Raw genomic sequence first — 27,731 nt, 5'->3', positions numbered from 1 at the left:
CTGGACCAACACCAGGGACATCCAGGTTAGCTAGCCAACGTCTCACTCACTCACTGGGCTACCGCGGCTCCATACTGATACAGCAGTGTACCAAATTTCAAATACATCAATGTTACAATTGAAAAATTTATAGAAAACAAAAATTTCAAAAAGACGGGCGTGCAGATGAGTAGAAAATCTAGTCCTAATAAGCAAACACGATTCTTCCAGCAATTAAATTTTATACGCCCTTTTTATTTTCATGCCATAAGTAAAGTAATTTATACAGAATGGAATCAATATGCTTTTATAATCCCAACTTTTGGAATAAGAAAAGTTGGATTCCATGGACGTAATCTAAGGAAGACATGGCGGAGATGAAAATCGTGTCTATAGCGTGTCTCCGACCAGAAAGGATGAATATGATATATTTTATTGAATATTCGTTAATAGACAGGTACTCTTTACAGGAAATTTATTTAGTTAAAAATAATCGACTTGGATCTTGCCTAAACGTGACAAAACTCACCTTTATCTAGGGTTGTTAATGAATCATTGTTGTCAGATACTATGGTAACAAAATGCACATCAGACAAAGCATCGTCTTCTGTCAACAAATGACTGTTTTTCAAGATAGTCTGGATATTCTTGTTCATTTTTAATACTGTCTCATCGATAGCAAACACTAGAAAAGAAAATAAGGCATGGATAAATGAGTTGATATAAATTCATTGATGGATTTATGGATTCACAAATGGATTTATGGATTCGCGGCTAGTCTTGAATCCATAAATGCATTTATGGATGGATTCGTTGGGTTTCGTTGTATAACGGCGTGGCTTGTTTCCTTGGATAACCCCATCGATCTATCCATGGGTTTTGTTGTGTGATCTATTTGTAAAGTGATCTAGGGGTCCATTTAAATTGTTTGATTTAGGGAATTATATGATTCAACTAAACCGTGTGGTGTCTAATAATGTTGGTTAAACTGAGCGTTATTGATATATATGGTCGAAGTAGATTAACTAAACTATGTAGGATTATCATCAAATAAGACACCGCCTTTTCAAACAAAACTTCGATCAATTTCCATTAATGTGAACTGTAAAACAAATATTGGCTATCGGAATCTACAACATATTTTGATGTTGATATAGTGCCAATTAGAGATTTCTATATGATTTTCATGTACCACACCATCACCTAAACCATATTTTCTCTGATTAGCACACATTGAGACTATTTGGCTGTTCAAACTTAAATCATTTTTTTAGTTTCCATGGCAGTGGGTGAAATGATAATATAATTATAATAATGGTTGCACAATGATGCTATTTATGGTATACATGTATAATTATCTTCAGTTCATGAAAGATATGGTCCCTCAAGGCGTGTTATTCTTATTTCAAAGTATGACATTTTCTATATTTTCCTTCAAAACATCGAAGCATTCGCTCGAATGGTTGTGTTTGTAAAACCTTCTAGTCGGCAAAATATTTTTTCCATATAATATTAATATTTTTTCAATTACCCGTATGCCCGAAAAATCTGATTGATAATTAACATCCTTTGGTTGCAATAGAACTGTTTGTCTCGCTACCAAAACCTTGGACTAAACGGGTGAGGTCATTATTTCCTCTAGAAAGTGCATTTACGTATGCACCGGTTCTACCAAAGGGTGTATTTTGCCCTATGATACCGTACATGGTGTGTCACAGCTACAAGTTATGTTGTGTTCTTACTGCAAACAATACCGGATTCGTCGCCGCGAAGGGGGTGGGGGAATCACAATTCCATCGATCCCTTGTATTCAAAATTAAGACCATGATTGTGATCTTTTTGGTTAGAATAGAATGGTTGAACTAACGGTACAATGTTTCATCAAGTTCTAAATGGCAATGGTTCTTTAACGCACCCGTCAGTTTGTACACGCTTTTACGAACCAACCGAACGTTAAGATGCTACCCCTGACAAGTGGGAACTGGGCTTGATTAATCCTGGGGTTCAGATCGACCCATGCCGAGACATACCAGTCGAATTAGATACCAAACTCAAATCTGACCCTTTATACCGGCAATTTAAATTGTATTCTAATTCAGGGCTTAATGATGATGAAATAAAATTAAGCTCTAACATTCAGTGAAATTTGTTTTGCATTTCCATACGCCCACAATGAAGGAATTATTGTACGGTGGCTGATTTAGAACACGCTCGAGATATTAAGTCGAGCGCTCGAGATACTAAGTCGAGCGCTTGAGATACTAAGTTTTAAGCTGTATAACAACGTGTGGGGAACGACGGGGCGCGGGGAATTGAATGTAGAAGGCCGACATGATCGCGCCACTTGCGCCAGGGTAAATTAGGCAATTATCAATTCCTACATATGAAATAAATAACCTTGGATTAGACCTGAGCTTCTAGATAAGATGAAATGTCAGTCTCTCCTAGCAAAACTCTGTAACCTCGATATATACAATTATTGATTCGTATAATAACATGCGATATACTTGGAAGGGGGTAAATATAACGGGAATATTTAGTGGTGGTGATAAGCATGGGATGTAGTGTGTGTGTTTGTGTGTGTGTGTGTGTGGGGGGGGGGGGGTATCCACTCCGTTACTGCAGCTTTGGATGGGCTGTAAAAACGATCAAATGAATATTTCTATTCTGCAAGTTTATCTGCTCGACTTAGTATCCTCGAGCGCTTGACTTAAAGGACAATATTGGTGCCAGTCATTATCACATATGTGTTAGAGCTGGTTAAACACATTCCAAATATACTTTTACCCCATAGATCATTGCTACGATAGCTGAGTAATACAGGTTTCCCGTATCGGAAGTGACGAACGCCAAAGGAAAACACGAGTCACCGCTCTATATAACTGACTGAAGCGACGAGTGATAACAGATACACGGCCGAATTTCTGCTCACTAATAATTCCTTTGAAGACCAATAGTTGTTGTGTGAGACTGTGAGAGGATATCTGACAATTCTTAAAAAGAATTGACTGCCACTAGATAAGAGAACACGAAAGAAAAACAGAAAAAGTCCGTGCATTACCATGTTTTTATAAGGTATAGAATGAATATAAACAAGGGAATGTACGGACTATTTCTATTTTTCTCGTGTTCTCTTATCTAATGACATTCAATTACTTTATTGAATTGTCAGATATCCTCTTACAGTCCCATATAACAACTTTTGGTCATCGAAGGAATTATTAGTGAGTAGAAATTCGGCCGTGTATTTGTTATCACTCGTCGCTTCAGTCAGTTATATAGAGCGGCGATTCGTGTTTTCCTTTGGCGTTCGTCACTTCCGATACGGGAGACCTGTATTACTCAGCTATCGTAGCAATGATCTCTGTGTTAAAAATATATTTGGAATGTGTTTAACCAGCTCTAACACATATGTGATAATGGCTGGCACCAATATTGTCCTTTAACTATCTCGAGCGCTCGACTTAGTATCTCAAGCGCTCGACTTAGTATCTCGAGCGCTCGAGATATTATTTTTTTTTTTTTTGCGTGTCCTAAATCAGCCACCGTATTATTGTCATTAACCCTGTTCATCGTGTCAGTACTATTATCCTGTTCCGTTCAATATATGAATAGATCGCTCATTTTGCACAAGGAGACCCCCGCCACCACCAACCCCCAAAACATTAGTTTTAAAGCATGTACGCGGGGTTCGAGATGCAATGTTTTAAAAACATACAAGATATTAATACCGAAACATAAAAAAAACATCCATAACATAAATTGTGTCACTGTTGTTTTTAAAATATAGACAAAGCGATAAGCAAGTTGCGTCAAAATTTGTGTTTGTACATTTTATATAAACACTATAACTGAACGATAGAATCTGTAATATTTTAAAATTGACGTGATCTTTGGGTAGAAATTTGAATGACTTTGGTCAGGCGCTACAGGCATGGTTTTCAAAATTAGTCAGACGTGATGAGAGAAATACAGTTTTATCAAACTATTGACTGGTCTATAAAGAAAATGTACTAATAGTTTGGTCGGTTTATGTCCTTTTCCCCGTACCGGGCCGAGAAAGCAAAAAAGCAGATCTTCGGTAAAATTTTCCACCTTGACAGCTCGAAGACTGTCGGATCAAACCATTGAAAAGGGACATTTTTCTTCAGCAACGACTTGATAAGTAAATTGGGCCTGCCTTCTACCAACAATAAGATATCGACGAACAGCCTATTTTCGACCAAATCTAGATAGCAAATCCCTTCACTACGCAAAAGGTACAGTCCTTATCTGCTATGATAAAGTGAGAACAATTATTTTCGGGAGCTAAGATCCATCCCAGCTGGTTTACTTGCGACCCTTCGTTATACGTTATTGCTTCGACCTATGATCGTTTGGTTTGTCACTTCCTGTGGTAGTTACTACAAACCTCCGTTACAAAATCTCTCCATCCCTAACCCTGCCGCGACCGTCCCACCACGTCACCTTATTTATAGAGGAGCGAGACACAAATCCTGCTTCAATGAAATGAAATGATATGAAATGGGGTTTAACGTCCTACTGTTCTGCTGTTCTGCTCCGAACTGGGCTAATGAAAACGGGCATACGCCATACAGTGTGCTATGACGGAAATTTTGCCCAAACTACGGCCAACTCTTATATCGAATTCCAACTGTCAAGGGATCTTGTACGTGCACGCCAATGTTTACAGGGGACCTCGGTTTTCGTCCCATCCGAACAACTAGGCAGCTGTCCTTGTCTGACCCCCCGTCCTGCATCACTGACAAGGGGCAACCACGCCGGAAAATCCAGATGAACTTTCTCGGCCAAAGCAGGGATCGAACACCCGACCTCCAGACTAGCGAACCAGCGTCTTACCCACTTAGCCACCGTGACACCCCCCCCCCCCCCCCCCCGCTTCAATGAGACAAACTCAAACACCAAACGTGGGATGTTTAGTTTATGTTACAATGATTCCAATCATATTTTTAAAATACAGCATATGTTTTGTGTAAGCATTACTATCATTCGGTATACTTACCCACAGTATAATTATCAGCTTTTGATAATGATATGAGTAAAACTCCTATACATAATAACACCTTGACCAACCATATCATTCCATCTGCCATTGTCACTGTCTCACGTTATCCAACTAGACTATCATAGAATATTACATCACTGATATATGTGACAATTCTGTGCCCAATAGAATGAGTTTTCTTTTTAAACGATCAGTTCTCCTTCAGTTATCAGAATATCAGGTGTTATGCAATAATATCGGTTCAGTTGGAACCATTTAATTGTCCATTTAGTAAAAAACAATGTACCTGGATTAGTGATAGTCAGCACTGACAATCAATACAAAGACGGTAAATCTCACACTACGACGAATCAGCGTTCATGCTGATAAATTATTAAGGTGTAAAATCATACAACAATGTGATGTAAAAATGTAAATATTATGTTGTTGATTCGCTCTTCTGTGTAATATAGCGGCGACCCACACACGCACATAAATAAAATAAATTTCAATATATTTTAATTTGGTTTGATGTATAAAATAGTATGGGTGTGCGGGTGTGTGGCGGTGATGGGTGTGTGTGTGTGTGTTTGGGGCGGGGGGGGGGGGGGACAAGTCGTCTATCTCTGTACAATAGAAATATATCAATATTATGACGATTAGCGTGGGTTTTCTAGTTTTCTTTCATTAAAAAGATAAAAAAGAGACAACATACCAAATACCCAGCCGCCATCATTTGATTCTATCGGCTAACACCGAATTCAAGATATTATGCAATTTATATAATTTCAAAGTAGTCCTAGATTTCATAGGTTACCCGTTGATAAAAGTCCCAGAAATACAACAGAACGCGAAAACGCATTTGCGCCCGTCTCTTTTTTTTCCGGGCATCCCCCCCCCCCAAAAAAAAAAACCAAAACAAAAAAAACACCCACACACTAGACCACCCACCCACCCACACCCGAAGTCATTGGGCTATCTAGGATATCTGTGACTGAATAAAGACAATCGATATTTCATTCAAAGTAGTCCTAGATTTCATAGGTTACCCGTTGATAAAAGTCCCAGAAATACAACAGAACGCGAAAACGCATTTGCGCCCGTCTCTTTTTTTTCCGGGCATCCCCCCCCCCCAAAAAAAAACACAAAAAAAACAAAAACAAAAAAAACACCCACACACTAGACCACCCACCCACCCACACCCGAAGTCATTGGGCTATCTAGGATATCTGTGACTGAATAAAGACAATCGATATTTCATTATCTAACAAATTCTACTATGTCATTTTTTTATTTAAAATGAATATATTGAAAATTTCATTCAAATGGTTGTAGTTTTGATAAGATGTGTGCATTGATCGTGACCACCGTCTTAACCTCGCTTCTCCATTTTTAAATTATATCATTAAATGGCATTGTATATGGCACCGAGAGTTGATTATGGTCTTGTATTGTTAATAAATGTCTAATTAATAATTTATATAACATTTAAGGCCCAAAGAAAGACCTGCAATAGGCAAATTTAGCTTTTACATAATGCCTATTTAATAAGAAAGTTATTTTATTATTTGGTGGTATGAAGGTTATGTTGCAGTGTTAGGCCTACGAGTGAAATATTGATTTACGGCTGGTGCTGGCACCCGAATTCATTCATTTGATTTGATACGTTTGTTTTTGGGAATCACGTGGCTAAGTGGGTAAGACGCTGGCTCGCTAGCCTGGAGGTCGGGTGTTCGATCCCTGCATTGGCCGAGAAAGTTCATCCAGATTTTGCGGCGTGGTTTCCCCGTGTCAGTGATGCAGGACAGGGCCTGACATGGACAGCTGTCTAGTCGTTCGGATGGGACGAAAAACCGAGGTCCCGTGTACATATTGGCGTGCACGTAAAAGATCCCTTGGCAGTTGGAATTCGATATAAGAGTAGGCCGTAGCGCCGCTGCCCGGGCTAAATTTCCCTCATAGCACACTGTATGGCGTATGCCCGTCTTCATTACCCCAGTTTAGGAGCAGAACAGTAGGACGTTAAACCCCATTTCATTTCATTTGTTTATTTCTTGCGATTTCTGTATGGTGGTTTGTATTATGGGTTTTGTTTATGGGTAGTGACGTCCTCCTGTACTTCTAATTAGGTCTTGGTCCAAATTTAAGACTATACTCTCTTGACTGTCGTCATTATGAACAAATAGAAATAGACATTTATATATTTCTAGGGAGGAACAAGCCTGGCGCCATTTGGGGCTGGTTATCTGTCTGAAAAAAATGTGTATTTATATAATAATGGTAATGGGTTATCAATTCTACCCGTCTAACGTCCCATCTTCCTGATCAGTTTGTTCTTGTCCTTGTTTTAGATTAACCTGAACTTCTTCACTTCCTGTTTGGCGCGATCAACCAAAGTAAAAGTATTGCACCATAAAACTGTAGCCTACCAAATGATTGCGCGTTTCACCGTGGACCTTATAATTAAAAGGTCAATGGTTTCACAGATAAACCTTTAATAAGCGCCGTTTATTGTTATGTTTATAATGTTTATTTCATTAGGCCTACAATGAAACGAAAATCATGTGAATTTCAATTTGTTACAAATAAAACTGTCGCCAGTGAGCAGCAAAGTGATTATGAATATGATGAAAATGATAACGATTTCAGAACAACTGCAACAACGACAAAATTGCCACTGAAAAAAGTCAGAACTAAAGAGTCTAAAACTAAATGTATCAAGTCAAGCCCTCATAAATCAAGCGCAAACGGGAAATTTGTATTAAAACAGACAAGAGCCATCTGCAATAGAACTACAGAAAAAACAAAATTTAAAAATACAAAGACTGTGATTGTTGGTGAGGTAAAAGTATTAAATGAAGTACCTGTAGATTCAGTAAACAATATCTGTATATCAGGTGGAACATCTAATATGGTTACAGATGAAATTTTGGACTCCACGGCAGTTAAAACAAAAAGTAGAAACACAGATAAAAGAAAGTGCAGCAAAAATAAGAGCTCAAAAACAGCTCTGATACCGATTCAAAATAAAACAAAACTTTGTCCAGCAAACAAATTGATGGTCATATCTATATCTGATGAAAGTGAAAGTGAGGAATTTCAACTACCAACAAAACAATTTACTGTTTTCACCAGTCCTGCGAACAAAATTAAAGATAAAATAAAGGAACCGCAGACAAAAATATCAAAAAAAGTTACCTCTTCTAAAGTCCAACGAAGCCCTGTAAAATCTTTGATAAATGAAGAAACTATAACTGTTGCTTGTAAGACAAAGAAAGGGTTGCCAATAAAAAATAAAAAGAAAGTTAGAAAAACAAATGAAGCTAAGAAAAATATAAATGAGGGTACTCCAAAGAAAGTACCGAAGATACATGATGGCTATTGTCCTTTTTGTCAAATGCCTTTTTCTGCTTTGGGAATGCAGTCTCCTAACTGGCATTCCATGGAGTGTATGGACTTGCCATTAGTAGCAGATACAGGTATTCATTGAGATTTAAACAGAGAATTTTGTTCAATTACTATAAAACAAGAAATGATTTCTTGCAATGTTTAAGTACCGTTAGTGGACTGCAATATTTTTTTATTACACCATTGTTAAATATACGGTAACATTGACTGACCTTCGAATATTATTGATCAAAAGAGATTTTATTGTTTTTGGAGTCAAGGGATGTAATGTTTGACAATACGTTGATACCCCTGATTTGTATTTTTAAATTTGCATATATTGAAATTAATATGTGATCGGTCACAGGTCACATTTGATATATATTAATTCTTATTAAATTTGTATTTTTATTCAATTTATGGGTGGTAATTTTGTTTTAATTTTTCAGAATGTGAACTTGGTATACAGTGTGATAGTACAATTGCCAGTCATTATAGAAGATATAAACATAGTACTTTAGCTACATACAGAGCAACATTAACTGATCCCAACCAGTCTTTTTCTCTAGAATCAAAAACATCAACTTCTGCTACCTCATATATCTTAAGTGAATGTGACAGTGTCGCTCTTGATTCAGCTAGTTCTAATACTGTAAATGGACAGTTTGGTGTATTGTCATCTGATGAAAATGACAATTCATTTCCCTGCACATTAACAAAGTGTGTGGAAGCAACAGGTCTAGAAACTCTGGTAACAAAGGACGAATCAGATCTTCAAAATATTGATAATTTAGGAGATGTATTTACAGAGGAATCAGATGAAGATATATTTAATGTTGAAACTCCAGAAACTCCCAACTTTTTCTCAGACAAAGACAAAACAAATACCTCAATACCAAGACCTGTAATAGATTTAAAACTGGAAATAGAATCAAATACTGGTGGATTTTTGCATGATAAAAACTTTGGTAGTGTTGATTTAACATCCGACCTAGGTATTGATTCTTCGACATCTGTGAGAGAAACTCAAGCATCATCTTTAAAATCTTTCAGTTTTAATTCAAATTTAAACCCTGCATCATTAGATAAATTTGGCTGCAGTAGTTCTAAGGTGTCAACTAAACAGACTTCATTGTTTAGCTTCTTCCAATCAAACTGCAAGACAAGTAAGGAGCATGACCAGTTTAAGGGAGATAACCCCATTTCTAAGCTCAAGAAACGTCTACACCTAAATGCTAAGCCAGCAGTGTTGAACTCAACTCCTTCATCAAGTAAAGGGGTGAAATCTGATTCATGGGGATCATTGAGACCAAGCCCAACACCAGTGAGTGCTAAAAAAGAAGAATCTAATATTAAGAAAGATACATCCATACCTACCTCAAATAAAGATACTGGAACTAGAGAAAATAGTTATGGCAAGAGAAAACTATATTGTCCATTTTACAAGAAAATACCAGGTAACTTGAAATTGATTGACTATATAAGCTTTATAATTTAAATTGGCTTGTGCAGATTTATTGAGGGCTATACTGCTTCACAGCATTTGTATGCCAGATGTTTTGTGTATGATCTGCTTATTTTCTGCGAATCATCAGTTGATGACCGTGTTGTTCTTCCGCCAAGAAGGAAACTTGAACTAATTTAGATTTAAGGAAAACATATAGTTAAGACAAAACTAACAGAAACATGTCCTAGGTGTTTGTAATCTGAAGATGAAAAGAAACTAACTTGGATTAAAGTCTTGCTATGATGTCATCCTTTGTGTAGTTAATCCATTATATGGTAGAATGTATGAGTGATTGTTAATACCACTCACTAACTCTCCCCTATTAAGACAAATACTATCCATTATTTTATACTTTTGCGGACGGTTTCTGTTAATAATAGACACTTTTTTTTAATAATGGATTTTTTTTATTAGCAAGAAGAGCAAACGAACAACAAAGAAATCTGTGAATCCATAAACATTTTATTCATACCATGAAAATTACTAAACAAAATTTTACATGGATTGATAGGTCGTTCGCTTGAATATTTATACTTGACTTTTTATCTCCGTGGCAAACTTTTCAACAGATTCCAATTCCTAAGAAATATTCTAAAATAAATCAGTTTTAAGAAGTTAATTTAGCTGTTCCATCTCCATATTTAACACTTCACTTAATACGTGATCAGTATCTAGGTCCTTAGAAGTTTTTCTGTAAGTTGACTGTTCCAAAAACATTTCATTTCCACTAGACGAAGACATGTTGACTTCATGGGGCAAAGGGAAAATGGGTTATTTTGATCATGGTTACCTACTAAGGGCTACCTATGTTCAATACAGAACAGGTGTGCAAGACTTTAAGTGAAGATAGACTACTCAAAGCGTCTATTAAGCCTGATAATAAACAGTGTGAGGGGCTAACGCTGTCCATTCTCTGGCTTAATAGACTTTTTTCGTACTCTATCCATTACTTGTGTGTCTTTTGAATACTGAGGATGGCAGATCATGCATAGAATATGGGGAATATAGTTTGTGGCCTTTCCATAATAATATATAAACAAGATAGAATTGATATACTTTAATTAATGTTTCAATTGTGATGTACTTTAATCTTTTCTAGAAACCGGTTTAACTGTTGATGCATTCCGATATGGTGTTATACCTGGATGTAAAGCATACATTCTTACACATTTTCATTATGATCATTATTGTGGTTTAACGAAAAAGTTTAAAGAAACCATTTATTGTAGCCAGGTAATATTTTATAAATTTAATCATATATAATAGTTTTAGACAGGTTGCTATGGATTCTCTTTGGATGTTAAACCCAATTTCTCTCTCTGTCTGAACTCTCTGGTTTCCATTGCAGAAATTTCCTGAAATGTTACATTGTTAATGCTTTTACATTTAGCTTGAAAAATAAGGAAAAATTATATACAGAAGTAATTTAACAAGATAAAATTAAAGCCAGTAGTAATTTATGAAGCAAACACCTGTGTCCATCAAACATTTGATTGACTGTTAATACCAGATTGTCAGTCTTGTGTAAAACATTGTTATTTTTGTACTGATGGAATATATCATACTTTTTAGGAGGTCATAGATTGCATGTCGTCACCCCTGCCCTTCCCTAAGTTCTTAGTCCACAATTGCTTCTGGGTGCTCTTAGAGGCTGAAATAGTCATTGGATTGACTTGAAATTTATACACAGTGTATTTGTTCATTAGACGAAGATAATTACTGTCAGAGCTATTAACCTTGATCAATTTAAAAAATCTTGTAGCTGCTCTAGAGGATAAAGTTATTATCGATTGACATGATATTTGTCCCCCGCCTTTCAAAGAAAACGGGGGACTATAAAAATGGGTTCGTTCGTCTGTCTGTCCATCACACTTTTGAGACACAATAGATCTCCTTCTAATTGAGCTAGAATGTTCAAACTTGGTTTAGGTGTTTGTTAGGTCGATGCCTTGATTTAATTCGAAGATGAGCATTTTCTGCTTAGGATAAGCAGAGATAAGCAATTTGATTGGTTGATGCTTTGGGACACAATAACTTTAGTTCTAATCAAACTTGAGTGTGATCAAACTTGGTGTATAGTTTCATTTCATCAATGCTTTGCTGAGGGTAAGCAGAGCGATAAGCAATTTGATTGGTCAAGACTTTGAAACACAATAACTCTCCTTATAATTGAGGTAGAATGTTCAAACTTCGGGTAGAGTTCATTAGGTGAATGCCTTGATGGAGTTCGATGATGACCATTTGATGAACATTGTGCTTATGGTAAACAGAGATAAGCATTTTGATTGGTTGATGCTTTTGGGCATGTTAATTTTGGTTATAATTAAGTGAGAGCTATGAAACTCCCGAGTATAGATTCATTATATTATTACCTTGACTAAGTTTGATGAGAATTGTCAAGTGTTTGGTCAAGACTTTGGAACATAAATGCTCTTCTTTTAATTGAAGTAGAATGTTTAAACTTGATGTAGATGTTCATAAGGTGAATGTCTTTACTGAGTTCAGTGATTAACATTACAATACCCGCTAAAGTTAAGCAGAGCTAAGCAATTTCTTGACTTTGATACTATCTGATAGAGAGTGATCAAACTTAGTGTATAGTTGATAATCAGTTTGCTTGCTCGATACTTTCGAAAAAGATTAATATGCAATTTTAATTATAATTAATATTGGTCATCTTTTTATTTCGGGATTTCGGCAGGGGACTTTTTATACATAGTGTTCATGAGACAAAGACGTCTATTCACTTTCCGATACCTAGTACATGTTTTATATAATATACATAAGAACAAGAATCAAATTTTAATTATTTTTGATTATTACTGAATGGGTTGTTTGTTACTCTAGTGTTTTGTAAAGATTCTCAAAAGAATATATATATGTTTAATAGCTCATATTATTTTCTTTGAATAGATTACTGGTAATTTAGTAGAATCTAAACTGAAAGTAGAAGCACAGTATATTCATCGTTTACCAATGAATGAACCATGTATGGTAGAAGGTGTGGAATTAATCTTAAGAGAGGCAAACCAGTAAATTGACACTTTATCAAATATAATGTATAAATAAGGATTTCTTTATGACTCTGAATCACCCAAGAAAGCTGAAATGAACATTAACCAGTATTTTCAATCAGTGATGCCAGATGTTAAGAATGACTAGTCACTATTCCTTCCCAAGACCTCTGCCGTGCACAACTGATAAGGAGAAACCAGACTAGAAAATCCAGAAAAACCTTCTTTTATAACACCAGGATTGAACCCTGGAAAATCAAGAAAAACCTTCTTTTATAACACCAGGATTGAACCCTGGAAAATCAAGAAAAACCTTCTTTTATAACACCAGGATTGAACCCTGGATTTCCCAGTTAGTGAGTCACCATGGCTCCTAATTTTAAAGGTTACTACAGGAACAAAACTTCAGAAAATACATACACTATAACTGTCCCAATGTCAGCTTTTAGCATTTGTTTTTGATATAATATTATAAATCCTCTTTATTTATTTGATTGAAAATATTGCATTTGATATTTTTATTATATTTAGTTGTCCAGGAGCTGTGATTATATTTATGCGTCTTCCAAGTGGTCGACTGATTCTACATACTGGTGATTATAGAGCACATCCCTCTATGGAAGGTTATCCAGAATTGATAAACAATAAAATAAATGATCTTTATCTGGACACAACGTGAGTTATGATATATATAAATTGATGCAATGTACATCATCAAATAATATATATCAATCATATGGATTATAGTCATTTTGTTCAAGGGTGAAAACTCATTTAAAGTTGCCTACCATATTTGTTTTTTTTTTTTGCTTATTTAAGTCACATCATCACAGGAAATAGTGTTCTTGTCTACCCTCTGTGTGTCTCATTTTCTTGGATGCCATAACTCTGCTAATAATTGAGAAACAATTTTCTAAATGTGCTGCTGTCTGAATGCTATTAAATTCAAACTTTCTAAATCCTTGTGAAAAATATATACTTCATTATTTCCCTATCCAAAATATGCTTTTTGTTGTAACTTGTTGTAACTTAAAATTGACTCTTCCATTGTAATACTTATTTTAGGTATTGTAATCCAGATTATGCTTTCCCATATCAACAGGATGTCATTGATTTTGCTATTAAGATTGCAAACAAGACAATGAAAATCAACCCCAATACTTGTATTGTATGTGGTACATATACTATTGGTAAAGAAAGGGTTTTTAAAGGTAAGATTTAATTGTTTGAATTTTTCAATGCAGAAATATATCAAGTTAAAAATTAACATTACCGAAATACTGATTTATATCCAAATATTTAGGGGATTAGAAATTGCATAACAGACAGTTTCTGTTGAACCAGCGTTTCTGTTTCAAATATTTTACCTGTTAACAGAGTCAGTTCACTAGAATTACTTGTCAGCTTAACGAAATAGGGTCAATAAGCTTCCATTCCCTTTAATTGACTTCAACAAAAAATGTTTCATAATCATTTGTTACGTCTTCTTTAAGCAGCATTTAGCAACTGACACACGAAATAAACACAAAAACATAATATGGAACACAATTACTGTTTTAATTAAAGCAACGTTTTGTTGGGGGTTCTCTCAACATTATCAAGCAAATGATTATGAATATATCATTGGCTTGATAACTTTGAGAGATCCCTAAACAAATTGTTGCTTTAATTAAAATGGTAATTGTGTTCCATATTATGTTTCTGTCTTTAATTTGTTTCGTAAAGCATATTCTGAATATAGTTCAGATTAACCCCAAAAAATAAATAATGAAAAATAGGTACGCTTGTCCGATATTTTCCATAGTTAATTGTTGACCATAACAGGTAATTGTAATTGGTAACCTTTTTTTTTTAAAAAAATAAAATAAATATTTTAAGCCATTGCCAAAGCCATCAACAGTAAAGTTTGTGTAAAGAAAGATAAGAAAGGCATAATAGATTGTTTAGAAGATGAAGAATTGAATAAAATGGTGACTCTTAATCCAGAAGAAGCCTTGGTTCATGTTTTACCAATGAAGCTGCTCAATTTTAATGTAAGTTCTAATTTAATCTTAGGCAGTACATGAGGCTCAAACTACTCATTTACCGGATCCTTGTTAACTTAAAGATACATTAGTTAACAGTTTTATAAAGAGTTGGCCATTCTTACTATAATAATTGAAAAATAGATGATAAAGAAAGAAAATGATGAAAATTTCAGTCAAATTACTTTGTTCTGAACGGAACTGACACTGTTGGAAGTTTGGACTAGAAATAGGCATCAATTGTGTGTGCACAGTCTATGAGAATTAGCGATCGTTTGATTGACAATCACAATAACTCTACCAACATATTCTCAATTATCAAGTAACATGCTCAATGGCTATGGTAGCCTCGCTTAGCAGACCTTCCGTCACCAGTTTCCGGTAATTACATCACATTTAATTTCAAATGGACGACTGTTCAAATCCAAACTGTATCCAATCCATCCGTGGGTCTACATAGGGATGGGACAATAATATAAGTTTGTAAACGCCGGGTATTTCCTAATGCCAAATTGGCTGAAAAAAAAGAATCTGAAAGAATTTTTCCCGAAAATTTAATTTTTATGGTGGTGCAGTCCCATTTTTCAAAATGGTGGCCAAAATTGATGGAAAAAATGAAAATAATTTCAAAAATCCAAGATGGCGGAAATCCAAGATGGCAGCCAAAATGTCACGATTTTCCACTTTTTTGGAAAATATAGATAGGATGTGGCTTGTATGGTGCCGAACATGGGGTTCGCGAGATTGCTGAAATCAAATAATGGCCCGAAAATTAATTTCAATAATTCAAGATGGCGGAAATTAAAGATGGCCGATAGTAGAATCCAAGATGGCGGCCAAAACGTCATAATTTTTTATATTTTGCCAAATTCTGTCTTCATTAGCCCAAGTAAAGACGTTAAACCAGACTTCATTTTATTTCCTTTTTTGCCAAATGCGTAAAGCCTTGGCATGGCATTAATTTGGGATCAAATCAAAAATGGCGGTCAATCAACGTTAACTGTGAACCAAATATATGGTTTCTAATAAATATTTTGTTACTACAAAGGCATCCTGACACAGATTATTAACGTCAAAACTAAAAGTATCACAATCACCCATGCCTCTGGTGAGAATAGATGGTTTACAACAGGTTACCCAGAAAACGACTCACAAGCTGGTAAAGCCGGGGCAGATGCATACACCTTCAAACTACAATGCCTTGCTGTGTTAGCTGGTTCAAGTGTCAATGAAATAAAGAGCAATATCGAATTCTGGATGACTGACCAAGCGGCCAACTGTTCCAAGATGTTGATGAATCTCAGCGTTGAGCCAGCAAAGGTCCTGAAACGCTGCGCCTTATGCACTACTTTGTATCGACCACGGTACAGAGAAGACATTCAGTAACACGGAACAGAAAATTAGATTTGAGAAAATTGTATAACTGTGTCTAAATCAGATTATTGTGGAACCAAAGGATCAAAGGGCGGATTATACTTGGTTATTTTAGCGAAGTTTGGGATTTCGGTATGAGGTGCGGAGTCTAAGGGGGTTTGGGGTTGCCTAAATAATTATTAGAATCAAAATATGTAACCCCATGTTTAAGATCCCACAGTAACGTGACGATTCAGTGGTCATTTTTTGTGGACGCTTGTCGGGATCAATATTACGAAATTTATGCCGTGTATTTACAATCAGCACCACTTGAAACCATAAACGAAGCTAGTTTGCAGACATTTTAATTCCTACCTCAACGATTTTCATCAAAAACTCTAGGAATACTGCGCATATTTTGAGAAGAATTTATAAGCCCCTTCCTTTTTGGATATTGAGTTTAATTGAAAATGATTGGTTTGTGTGTATGAAATATATATATATATATATCGGATTAGAACCGCATTACATAGTGCATTAATTTTTCAGTATGGTGACCATTCAGGACAAAGATTTATTCTCAAAGTAGATAGGCCTCTGTGTGCAGAATGATATAGCCCCTTATTTAAAGATACATTATGGGAGATAAGATAAAGAGATGGCAGTTCTCGCTATAATAGTTAAAAACTAGATAGTGTAAAGGTAATTTGCTGAAAATTTCAACCAAATTGATCAACTATGAGCCGAGAAAGAAGCGGGTGAAATTTTTGCATAGTCTCGGTCATCATTACTAAAAACATTAATATAAACAGCATAGTCTCGATTATCCACTTTTTCTGATTTAATTATCAACGCCGTTAGCGGCATATAGGAATCTAATCCAGCCAACATCGAAGGCTAGCCTTGACATCGAGAGTTTATTATGGTCTGGATACTTTAATTAATGTCTAATTGATAATTTAGATAACATTTCAGGCCTAAAGAAAGACTTGTAATAAGCAGATTGCATAAGCAGATTGCATATGCAGATTGCTCTTGCATATTGCATGTTTAAGATTACACAGTAACATGACGGTGTAATATGTCAACAGTGGTCATTTATATGTGGGCCATGTTTGTTGATAACACTAATACATAGTGTCATTTAGCGATAGACCAATCTCATTATTTGAATACCATTTCTGGTAAAGAAACGGCCACCAGTTTTCACCAGTTTTACAGGGTACAGGAGGGACGGGAGGGGAGGGAGTCAACGCGACTACACGACCAACTTTGCTGTAAGATAATTTAAACGCAGCATTTCAGGACATTTTGCTTGCTCAACACCGACGAGATCCATCAACATCGTGGATCAGTCGGCAGCTGGTTGGTCATTCAGAAGTCGATATTGCCTTTTATTTCATTGACACTTGAACCAGCTAATACAGCAAGGCATTGTAGTGTGATTGCGAAGCTATCAGGTTTGACCTTAATAATCTGTGTCCAGCTGCCTTTGTAGTAACAAAATAATTTTTTAAAAAAAAACCCAAAACAAGATATATTTTGTTCATCAGTGAGGTTTTTTGGGCGCCATTTTAGATTTTATCCAAAATTAATGCCATGACAATGCTTTACGCATTTGCCAAAAAAGGAAATAAAATGAAGTGTGGTTTAACGCCCTACTGTTCTGCTCCGAATGGGCTAATAAAGACAGAATTTGGCAAAAAATGGAAAATTATGACGCTTTGGCCACCATCTTGGATTTCGGCCATCTTGAATTTCTGCCATCTTGAATTATTGAAATTAATTTTCGGACCATTATTTCATTTCAGCGACCCCGAGAACCCCATGTTCGACACAATACAAGCCATATCCTATCTAGATTTCCCAAAATAGTGGAAAATTGTGATATTTTGGCCGCCATTTTGGATTTCCGCATATTTTGGATTTTTGAAATTATTTTTATTGCCCATATCTGATTCCGGCGACCCCCAAAATCTCATGTTAACCACTATGAAGGCTATGTTTACCGTTATCCGTACACAAAATACAGGAATTTTCATTTTTTTCCATCAATTTTGGCGGCCATTTTGAAAAATGGGACTGCACCACCATAAAAATAATTATTTTTTCAAAAATTCTTCCATATTCAGTTTTTTGTAGCCCTTTTCGCATTAGAAAACATCTGGCATTTTATTGATTTTCTAAATAATTGATTATTGTCCCATCCCTAGTCTACAGAGTTGATTTTGAGCTTGTCGTGTAAATAAAGGTCTAATTAATCATTTCTATAACATCTGAAGCCTAAATAAAGACTTGCAATAGGCATAATGTATGTTTAACAAGTTGATTCATATACTTGTATGAAAATATTTCTTCCTTTTTTTTCCTCAATGTTTTATGGGGGATGAGTTTTAAGGTTTATGCTGATAAATGTCTTCATGTCTTCATAATATATTTTGTTGACGATTATTGGAGTGTTAATTATATAATCTTTATTGTTTCTGAATAAGCAAACTGTTAGTTAGCATGACATATTGACTCTAGTTTAGTTTTCTCATCTGTTGTTAGAAGCTTTTGACACATAATTCCAATAATTATGACTGAGATCAAATATTTCAGAAGATTTCTTGATAGTGTATTATAAAAACTGTCTGAGAATATTTATATATCTTTCAAAAAAAATAATCTTATTTCAGAGTTTAAGTGATTATTTAAGGAAAAACAAACAGTTCAGTAGTATATTAGTATTTGAACCAACTGGCTGGACTCATAATAATAAAGTTATTTCACTTGATCATGTTCAACCTAAGTACAGTCGTAATGGCATTACACATTACGGTAAGTTAAATTTAACAAGTATTTAAAAAATACTAAAAATATATTCGCTGTACACATTGGATTCATACAATTTAATGAATTGACAACTGAATTGTTTAGGAATGGAACTGCCGAAATTGTGTATTGAGTTTACTCAGGTTGTGGGCATTCTGCTCAGCTACATAAAGCAAATTGTAAAACCATGTACCGTGTATAGAAGGACAGGCAACGCCCACGAAGGCTTTAGAATTCTGTGCTGCGGCAAAAAGCAGACCTGACAATCATGACTAAAATAGAATTACCCCCCCTCGCGCAATTACCAGTATTAAGTTTACAAGCAAAGAAACAAATCAATTCATAATATTTTTAATAATCTTGCTACTCTCTTTTTTTTTTTCAACCCATACATAGATAGACTACTGATGATTGAGGCTTAAATGTAGCAAAACATTGTCTTTGTTTACTTCGGACACGCCCATGTTAATCTGAAAAAACATGTTGAGTTTTCGTTAAAAAAAACCCTACTAAAACACTCTTTTTTTTTTTTACTTCTGCACAATTAATCATCATTCCGGACATTATTATACCTGAACTTTATTTTCATAATTTTAAAATCCTTCATACATATGAAAATTTGGATTATTAAGCAAACCGAAATGCTTACAAAAGCTACGAAAATATTGAAATCGATCATTTCACAATTTTAAACTGCTGCATTTGGAAATTTCAAAGTTCTGAACTGGAGAAATTCGTCACTACCGGATATAAATACTTATCTGGTTGAAAAATTACCGTGTAACTATAAGAATACCAGGAGTTTGAGAAATTAATCTGTATAAAATCCTGCAATGTCAAGAATCACTGCACTTGGTTTACTGTTGACATTGAGATCCTGTCATGTCTCGCGCAAGCGGCAGAGAATCCAACCAAAGGGACTCGTTGCCTGTCCATCTATGTATATATGGTCCATGGTAAAACAACTCTTTTATGAGTAAAGTGTCACATTTGTGCGCTATATCCTTTATCATCAGATGGTGGGATGGAATGGGCATTAGATAATGATATAGATATATTTGATATCACAATTAATGCTTTGCATCAATGAATCACAATGTGATCCTATTAATTCATTATAAAATTTGAAGTCAAACGTGGATGTTGCATTTCTCTCTTTAAAAAGCTCAGTGTGTATGTATGCCTACGTAATTTGAAGACGATGATGGTATCATGCATTTTCAACTGTCAAATTTCCTTAACAGGAACCTGGCAAACCCACTCTTGCAAAAATTCCTTGATAATCCCCTGGGCTTGTGTTGTAAATTTTCAATAAAATGAGGGACCCAAGATAGTGACTTGGATCATTACCTGACAGTTATTGACAAGTATCCAAACAATTTGCTGCCCTTCATTCATCAGACACTGTTTTTACTATTGTTTGTACAAAACACTAAAATCATTTTTTTTTTTCCAACAGGTATACCCTATAGTGAACACAGCAGTTTTCTTGAGCTCAAAAGATTTGTTCAGTTTTTAAAACCTACTAGAATTCTTCCTACTGTTAACAATGGCAATCCTGCAAGCAGACGTAAGATGGAAGATTTGTTTGCAAGTTGGATGAAGGAAACAGAAGAGCCACTTATATGTATATCAAAACAATCATCTCTTAATGAATGGATGAACCAATCTCAAAAATAAAGGATTACCAGATTATGCAACATGTGTTTGGCAGGAAGTGCTATATTTATAAACCTATGTATAATGTGTTTTGTAATATAATGCATTTATAGCTTCTCGGAAAACCAAACTGATATTCTGTGCTATACATTTTGCATAACCTAAAAAAAAGTGATGACCAATCAGTCTTATTAACAGTCAGTAGCAATGTAATCTGTAGTCCCAAATGACTCTTTTTTAACATAGTGGATATTTGGGTTGCCAAATGAAAGTTGACAATATACAGGACAACGGTCACTACAAAAATTAGACAAAATACCAGAATCGTTGACATGGGTTGGTGAATTTGTTAAGGTTGGGTCTAAAGATGAATTACAGCTATATTCAGTAATCAAATGTCATGTCATACTTCTTAATCCACCTGCTGATAATATTTAAAGGGATACCAAATTGGTACCAGTGTTTCTATGTGCTAATTGGTATAATAAATTAATATGTGTACTTGTTGATGAAATTAATACCTCACTGGGAATGGAACTTATATATTATAATACATAGTTTTGAAATACTTTTTTTTGTATCTATTATATACATGTATAAAGAAATTGTAATCTATGTACCGGTACTCATTGATGAAATTAATACCTCACTGGGAATGGAACTTATATATTGTAATATATATTTTTGAACTACTGTGTTATATCTTTTATAGATATGAATAAAGAAATAGTAATCTGTGTATAACTATTATCTAATGTTTTACTTTTTATTCCCACTTTGAAGTGTGGCCGGCATCCACAATTGCTTGTGAATGCTCTAGGCTAAAGTTAATATCCGAAATCGATTGACTTTAAATTTATACGTAGTGTTTAATTTCATGAGACGCTCTAGAGGCTAAAGTTAATAATTATAAATTGTTTAAAGTCATGAAACAATCGAAACAAATTCTAATAATTTCTGATAATTACTCAATAGGTTATTACTCGTAATCAGATTTTCATGTGTTGTAAATTTTCTCATTACTGACAACCCTTGTTGACCGTCCGGACGGCTTAGTTGCTGTGGGCGTATGTTTTGTTGACTGGCAACCTATCTTTTTTAAAAAAAACTTTCCTTTCTTAAAAGGGTGGTTGAGTAGTCTAATAGAGCCAAATAGTGTGATTTCAATCCCACACTTGACCGTGAAAAGGAGTAGGATCCCCTGCCTAACCTTGTGGGTTTATTTTCCAGTCCTCCAACAACAAGGAAATAAAATTGTACAATATGTTAGTCCCTAAATAACCTAGTTTGTGTCACATGCACACTAAGCCTCAGTCTTCTTTAAATTGTTGTTGCACATCGAAAAAAAAAATTTTGACATTAAGATCACCACACCTATTTACCCTTTTAGCAGCTTACTTACAGTGCAGGTAATGTAATAGGTTGTAAGGTTCATGGAAGCAGCAGTGGCTCAGTGACTAAGACATTGACTAACACAGCTTGAGGTCCTGTTTTGGCCGAGAAAGTTCATGATTTCCTGGGGTTGTTCCCCCCATATTAGTAGTGCAGAAGGGAAAATGTTTAGTTGTTTGGATGGAGCCAACAACAAGAATGTGTACACGTAAAAAAAAACCTTGACAGTTGCAATTTGAAATAAAGAATAGACCATTATGCCTGTGTCTGAGCAAAATTCCTCTTAGACTCAAAGCACACACTGCATGGTGTTTGTCTTCAGTAGCTGAGTAGGACGTCATTTCATTTCATGTTAGTTTACATCCTTGTATTCTGTTTAATTAAATTGTTTAGACCAGCAGTCCAGAGCATTTGGGTCAAATGTACATGGTAGTCATGGTATTAATATCCAAATACATGAACATGTAACCCAGCATATTCAGATATGGGTGTCCGGGTATCCCTGGTGTATGTGACACCAAAAATGGGTTGGATCAAAATGACCAGGTACATCTCAGGGTACAGAATTCACACTGCCAGAGAATATTTTACTGCACAAGGTCCCCAGACTCTCAGGAAAAGTCCCCAAATTTGGGCAAGATTAAAAATTGGAAGACAGGAGGTACGACAAAACTCAATTCAAATGAAAATGTGACAAGAAATGGGGTTGCCTTCACAACCTCATGGGTTTCACTGGGGCCTCCAGTTCCCTCTCATTGCCTACGATCTGTACCTGCAACTGAATTATGGAAATAAATTGTACTTTTGAGTTGTCAATGGTAACCTCTAGAGGGTACACAACCTTGTTGTACCATATTTTTACAGTAAATTGCGTTAGAGGGGCGGCCATTTTGTCCTGCAGTTTTGGTCCGATTTTCACGAAATTCAAACACAACTGATATTTCAGTTTAACGGTGATATATTCGAACGTTTTTTTTTTAATAGTAAAAAAATTGTGACCTCTGAAGGAACCACAAGCCAAAAACGTGATATTTCGTACAATCAAGGGTCATAATTCAGGAAGTTACGATCTGAAATGCGTGAATATCGAAAGGAACCAAGATCTTTTGGTTATAAACAAGCATTTCAAGTTTCATCAAAATCTGAGGAAAATTGTGACCTCTAGAGTGTGCACAAGCAAAAAACATGATTTTTCGTACAATCAAGGGCCATAATCCATGAAGTTATGGTCCGATACATGCAAATATCGAAAGGAACAAAGATCTTTGGGAGTTTCGTTAAAATCGGATAAAAATTGTGACCTGTTGAGTGTCCACAAACAAATTGTGGATAGACGGACTGGGGCGATGGCATAATATATCCACATGGGGTTTGGATTAAATGTGGGGTTTATGCCAAGGCATGCTGTGCTTCATTTTTGGTTCCATTTTATCAGATATTTTAGCAATGTACATCAGCTCTTTAAGGAAATAAACTGTATTTCAATAGCTTTATACATTATGAAATGCCTGCAGAGCAAACTATAAATATCTCCACAATTAATTTGTGCAGAAACATACATTTCAATGGAGAAAGAGAGAAATGTGTTGTAACGCCCACTCGACACAAACTAGGTCATTTTGGGACTAACATGGTTAAATTTTATTTCAATAATTCGCTTGCGCGTTGGTGTCTTTAGCATTGGGAGGAAACAGGAGGATCGGAGAAAACCCACGAGGTTGGACAGACGATCCTACTCCTTGTCACGTACAACCGGGGATTCGAAACCACGCCAGTTGACTCAATGACAGGCCTTATGATACACCCTACACCGCGCACATGCTAACCCATCCAACCTCCCCACATTTCAATGGACTATGGACTTATTTCTTAACTAGATGCCACTGAATGCAAAAGTTTGGACAAGATGGTGAACCATTGACAAATAGCATCATAGCTATTTTTACTCCTTGTGATTGAACTGTGACCCACTTGTTATTTCCCCTTAGCCTTGTAGAAGCCAATAACGTCAGTGAGCTTCATGTGGAATAATATAAAGTTTTCAAAATAAAGCAATAACATCTTTAATCATGAATTCCCTGATACAAGATTAAGTCACAAAGCAAAGTATTTGTTGCATATTTCTTCAGGTGTTGAAAGCCCTGTTCTTCCATTGGTCATGCATTCTGAAAAGAAAAATTCAGTTTAACATACATTATGCAAGAGCTAATTCTGCCTTTTGCAGGTCTTTCTTTAGGCCTGAAACGTTATCTAAATTATTAATTAGACATTATTAAGTACCGTAACTTATCCAAATCATAATCAACTCTCGATGCCATCGCTAGCTTGAGATATTTAGTGGATTGGAATACATTTTTTGATAATTAATTAAACATAAAGATAAGTTGCCAGGCAACGAAACATGCCCACATCAGCTAAATCGTTTGCGTGGTCGACAAGGGTTGACGCACATTTATTCTTTTGTAGGTAATTGGGAGCATTTACAAGACAATTTCATACAGACCAGATTATAATTTTTGTCGTTTGAGGGTTCACAATGTTCTACAAACTGAAACAAGGGCCTTACAAAAAATTTTGAAATTTGACAGGCTTTTCCGATTTACTAATTTAAATGATGCATATAAATTTCATACAGATCGGATGATAACGTTTGTCATTCGAACGTTCACCAGGTTCACCAAGTAAAACAAGGGCCATAACTCTAGAAATAATTGTCGAAAATTGCTGAAATTCAACAGACCTCCGTTTCACAAATTTAAATGATGCATATAAATTTCATACATATCGGATGACAACTTTCATCAATCAAGCATTAAAAAGGTTGAAAAAAGTAAAACAAGGGCCATAACCCTAGAAGTAATTATTGTAAATTGCTGAAATTCAATAGGCTTTGTGGTTTCACTAATCTAAATGATGCATCTAAATTTCATACAGATCAGATGATAACTTTTGGCATTATAGCGTTCACAAGGTTCACCAAGTAAAACAAGGGCCATAACTCTAGAAATAATTGTCGGAAATCGCTGAAATTCAACAGACCTCCATTTCACAAATTTAAATGATGCATATACATTTCATACATATCGGATGACAACTTTCATCAAATGAAATTCAATAGGCTTTGTGGTTTCACTAATCTAAATGATGCATCTAAATTTCATACAGATAAGATGATAACTTTTGGCATTATAGCATTCACAAGGTTCAACAAAGTGAAACAAGGGCCACAACTCTAGACATAATAAACGGAAATTGTTGAAATTCAATAGGATTCTTCTTTTTACTAATTTTTAAATGACCCATATGAATTTCATACAGATGCAACAAAGTGAAACGGGCCATATTCTAGAAGTAATAAACGGAAAATGCTGAAATTCAATAGGATTCTTCTTTTTACTAATTTGAATGACACATATAAATTTCATATAGATCGGCAGATAACTTTTGATGTTAGAGCGTTCACAAGGTGCAACAAAATGAAACAAGCGACACAACTCTAGAAATAATTAAGGGAAATTGCTGAAAATCAATAGGCTTCTTCGTTTCACCAATTCAAATAATGCATATAAATTTCACAAAGATCGGATGATAACTTTTGGCTTTAAGAGCGTTTACAAGGTCCATAACTTCTAGACATAATAAACAGAAATTGCTGAATTTCAATAGGCTTATTCGTTTCACTAATTTAAATAATGCATATGAATTTCACAAAGATTGGATAACAACAAAGTGAAACAAGGGATATAACTCTAGACGTAATAAACGGACATTATTGAAATTAAATAGGATTCTTCATCTCACTAATGTCAACAACATATATCAATTTCAAAACAACCGGATGATAACTTTTGCCGTTAGAGCGTTCACTAGAAATTGTGGATGATGGGTGGGCGGACGGAGGGGGGCAATGGCAATGATATACGTCCACATTTACGGGTGTATAAAAATTGAGACTTTTTTTATCGTACTGACTTTAGAGTGGAGCAATTTGACTAAAATTTCAGCATATTCTATTTACGTTATCTTTTTTTTTTTTTAAACTATTATAGTGAGAATTACCAACTCTATCTAATCTCACTAGTTAAAGTCCCTTTAAATTATCTTTTAAAAAAGTTTGGTATCATCAAGGACTTTCCATAAAGCCAACTCAAAGATCCTGAGAAAGGTTACTGAAATATGGTCATCTTAAACATTAATATTCAAGATACTGTAATTATGTTTCACTTACCTCTTGGATGAATAAAGAATGATTAGGGATTTACCTTTTTTTTTTACCTGGTGCCTTTCTTACCATACCTCAGTACATGTCCATTATAATCTTTTCTCATAATGCAGTGCCTTGAACAATATCTTTTGACATCAACATGTATTCATACAGCATCATTGTCATCAGTTACCCATTCAACATGGTCAATCACTCACCTAATGAAATCCCTGTTATTTAATAATTCAAATCCCAGTACACTCTATACATGTAGGATATTTACTAGCTGTTCCCTTTTGTTTATCATTTACTTTTCTTTTTTATGATTTGTTTTTACCCTTGAACCACTCCCTCAATGCCAAATCATTTTACCTGTAAACCAATCCCTCAATAAGAAATCATTTTACTTATGAACCCATCCCTCAGTTACAAATCAGCCATTCAGCATTCATCTTATTCTTTTTCAGTCACACTCACAGACACACATCAACATCCTCATTCATGCACATCAGCGCTTAACGCTGGATTATTAGAATATGAAAGAGCCTCTTTCTGGAATATTTGGTGGGTTCTAAAGGAGAACCCGGAAAAAAAAAATGATAGACAAAAAAAAATATTAAGGTGAAAGAAGACAAGTTGGTATAAATGTACAAATTATCATGAATAATATGAAAAACAAATACAATACAAACACATAATGAGGCACACAATTCCAGTTCGTTGGACGAGTAGATTAACACATAATGTCTGATGATTGGACGTCCATTGTCTTAAAATTGATGGATATGTCGATAAAATTTGCATACTTTTTCAGTCATAACATGAATGTTTATGTTGACTAGTTTGATCTCACTCCACGTTACGGCCTTTACAACTAAGTTCCAGCAGCTATCACAAATAAATCTGGTCCAACCTATCGATGTTTGGCAGTGTTATGGTTTGAGCAGCTCTCCGTGATATGAATTTTGCTCCCAACTTTGGATATAGTTCATCCATCATTCCCTGATGTCTAGCTCCTCCATAATTTAATATTAGGTTCACAGATCACACTTGGTACTAAACCAAAATTCAGTCAAATTGCACTTTTTAACTTAAAAACGCTGTCTTGTATCAAGCCATTGTAATTATCAGATGGTTCTAATCTATAATCTTCTACCATATAATGGATGGTATATGTCGCCAAGTTCATAATTATTACGACTGTAATATCTTAACTAAAAACTTTTAAATTAAGTGCACAAAATTGTAGAACAATCATAACAAATCACAAATAGAAACTAAAAGTGCATAACAAATAAACAATTAAGTGCATAAACTACCAAAGCTTAAACAAATTCTTAATTTACAATTAGTAATAATTCAATTAATTAACATGATTAATTTAAAACAATAG

At 35.0% G+C, this 27,731-nt stretch overlaps 1 protein-coding gene across 2 annotated transcripts; it reads left to right on the top strand.

Moving 5' to 3' along the window:
• The first annotated feature begins 7,372 nt into the window (after nt 1–7,372).
• LOC126815598 (DNA cross-link repair 1A protein) lies at nt 7,373–21,459 on the top strand. Of its 2 annotated transcripts, XM_050541314.2 has the most exons (9): nt 7,373–8,463; nt 8,821–9,828; nt 10,978–11,111; nt 12,792–12,910; nt 13,424–13,567; nt 13,958–14,103; nt 14,771–14,925; nt 18,948–19,089; nt 20,543–21,459. In XM_050541314.2, the coding sequence occupies exons 1-9, from the start codon at nt 7,533–7,535 to the stop codon at nt 20,761–20,763; spliced, it is 3,000 nt and encodes a 999-aa protein (XP_050397271.1). In that variant the 5' UTR covers nt 7,373–7,532; the 3' UTR covers nt 20,764–21,459. The 2 variants fall into 2 exon arrangements, with proteins under 2 accessions (XP_050397271.1, XP_050397272.1); XM_050541315.2 differs by lacking the exons at nt 18,948–19,089; nt 20,543–21,459 and adding an exon at nt 16,819–16,948.
• Nucleotides 21,460–27,731: the final 6,272 nt, after the last annotated feature.

Source organism: Patella vulgata, chromosome 3, assembly GCF_932274485.2.
Source record: "Patella vulgata chromosome 3, xgPatVulg1.2, whole genome shotgun sequence".
NCBI lineage: Eukaryota > Metazoa > Mollusca > Gastropoda > Patellidae > Patella > Patella vulgata.
Note: the sequence above shows the minus strand (reverse complement) of the source record. Positions and strands in the feature narration are given on the sequence as shown.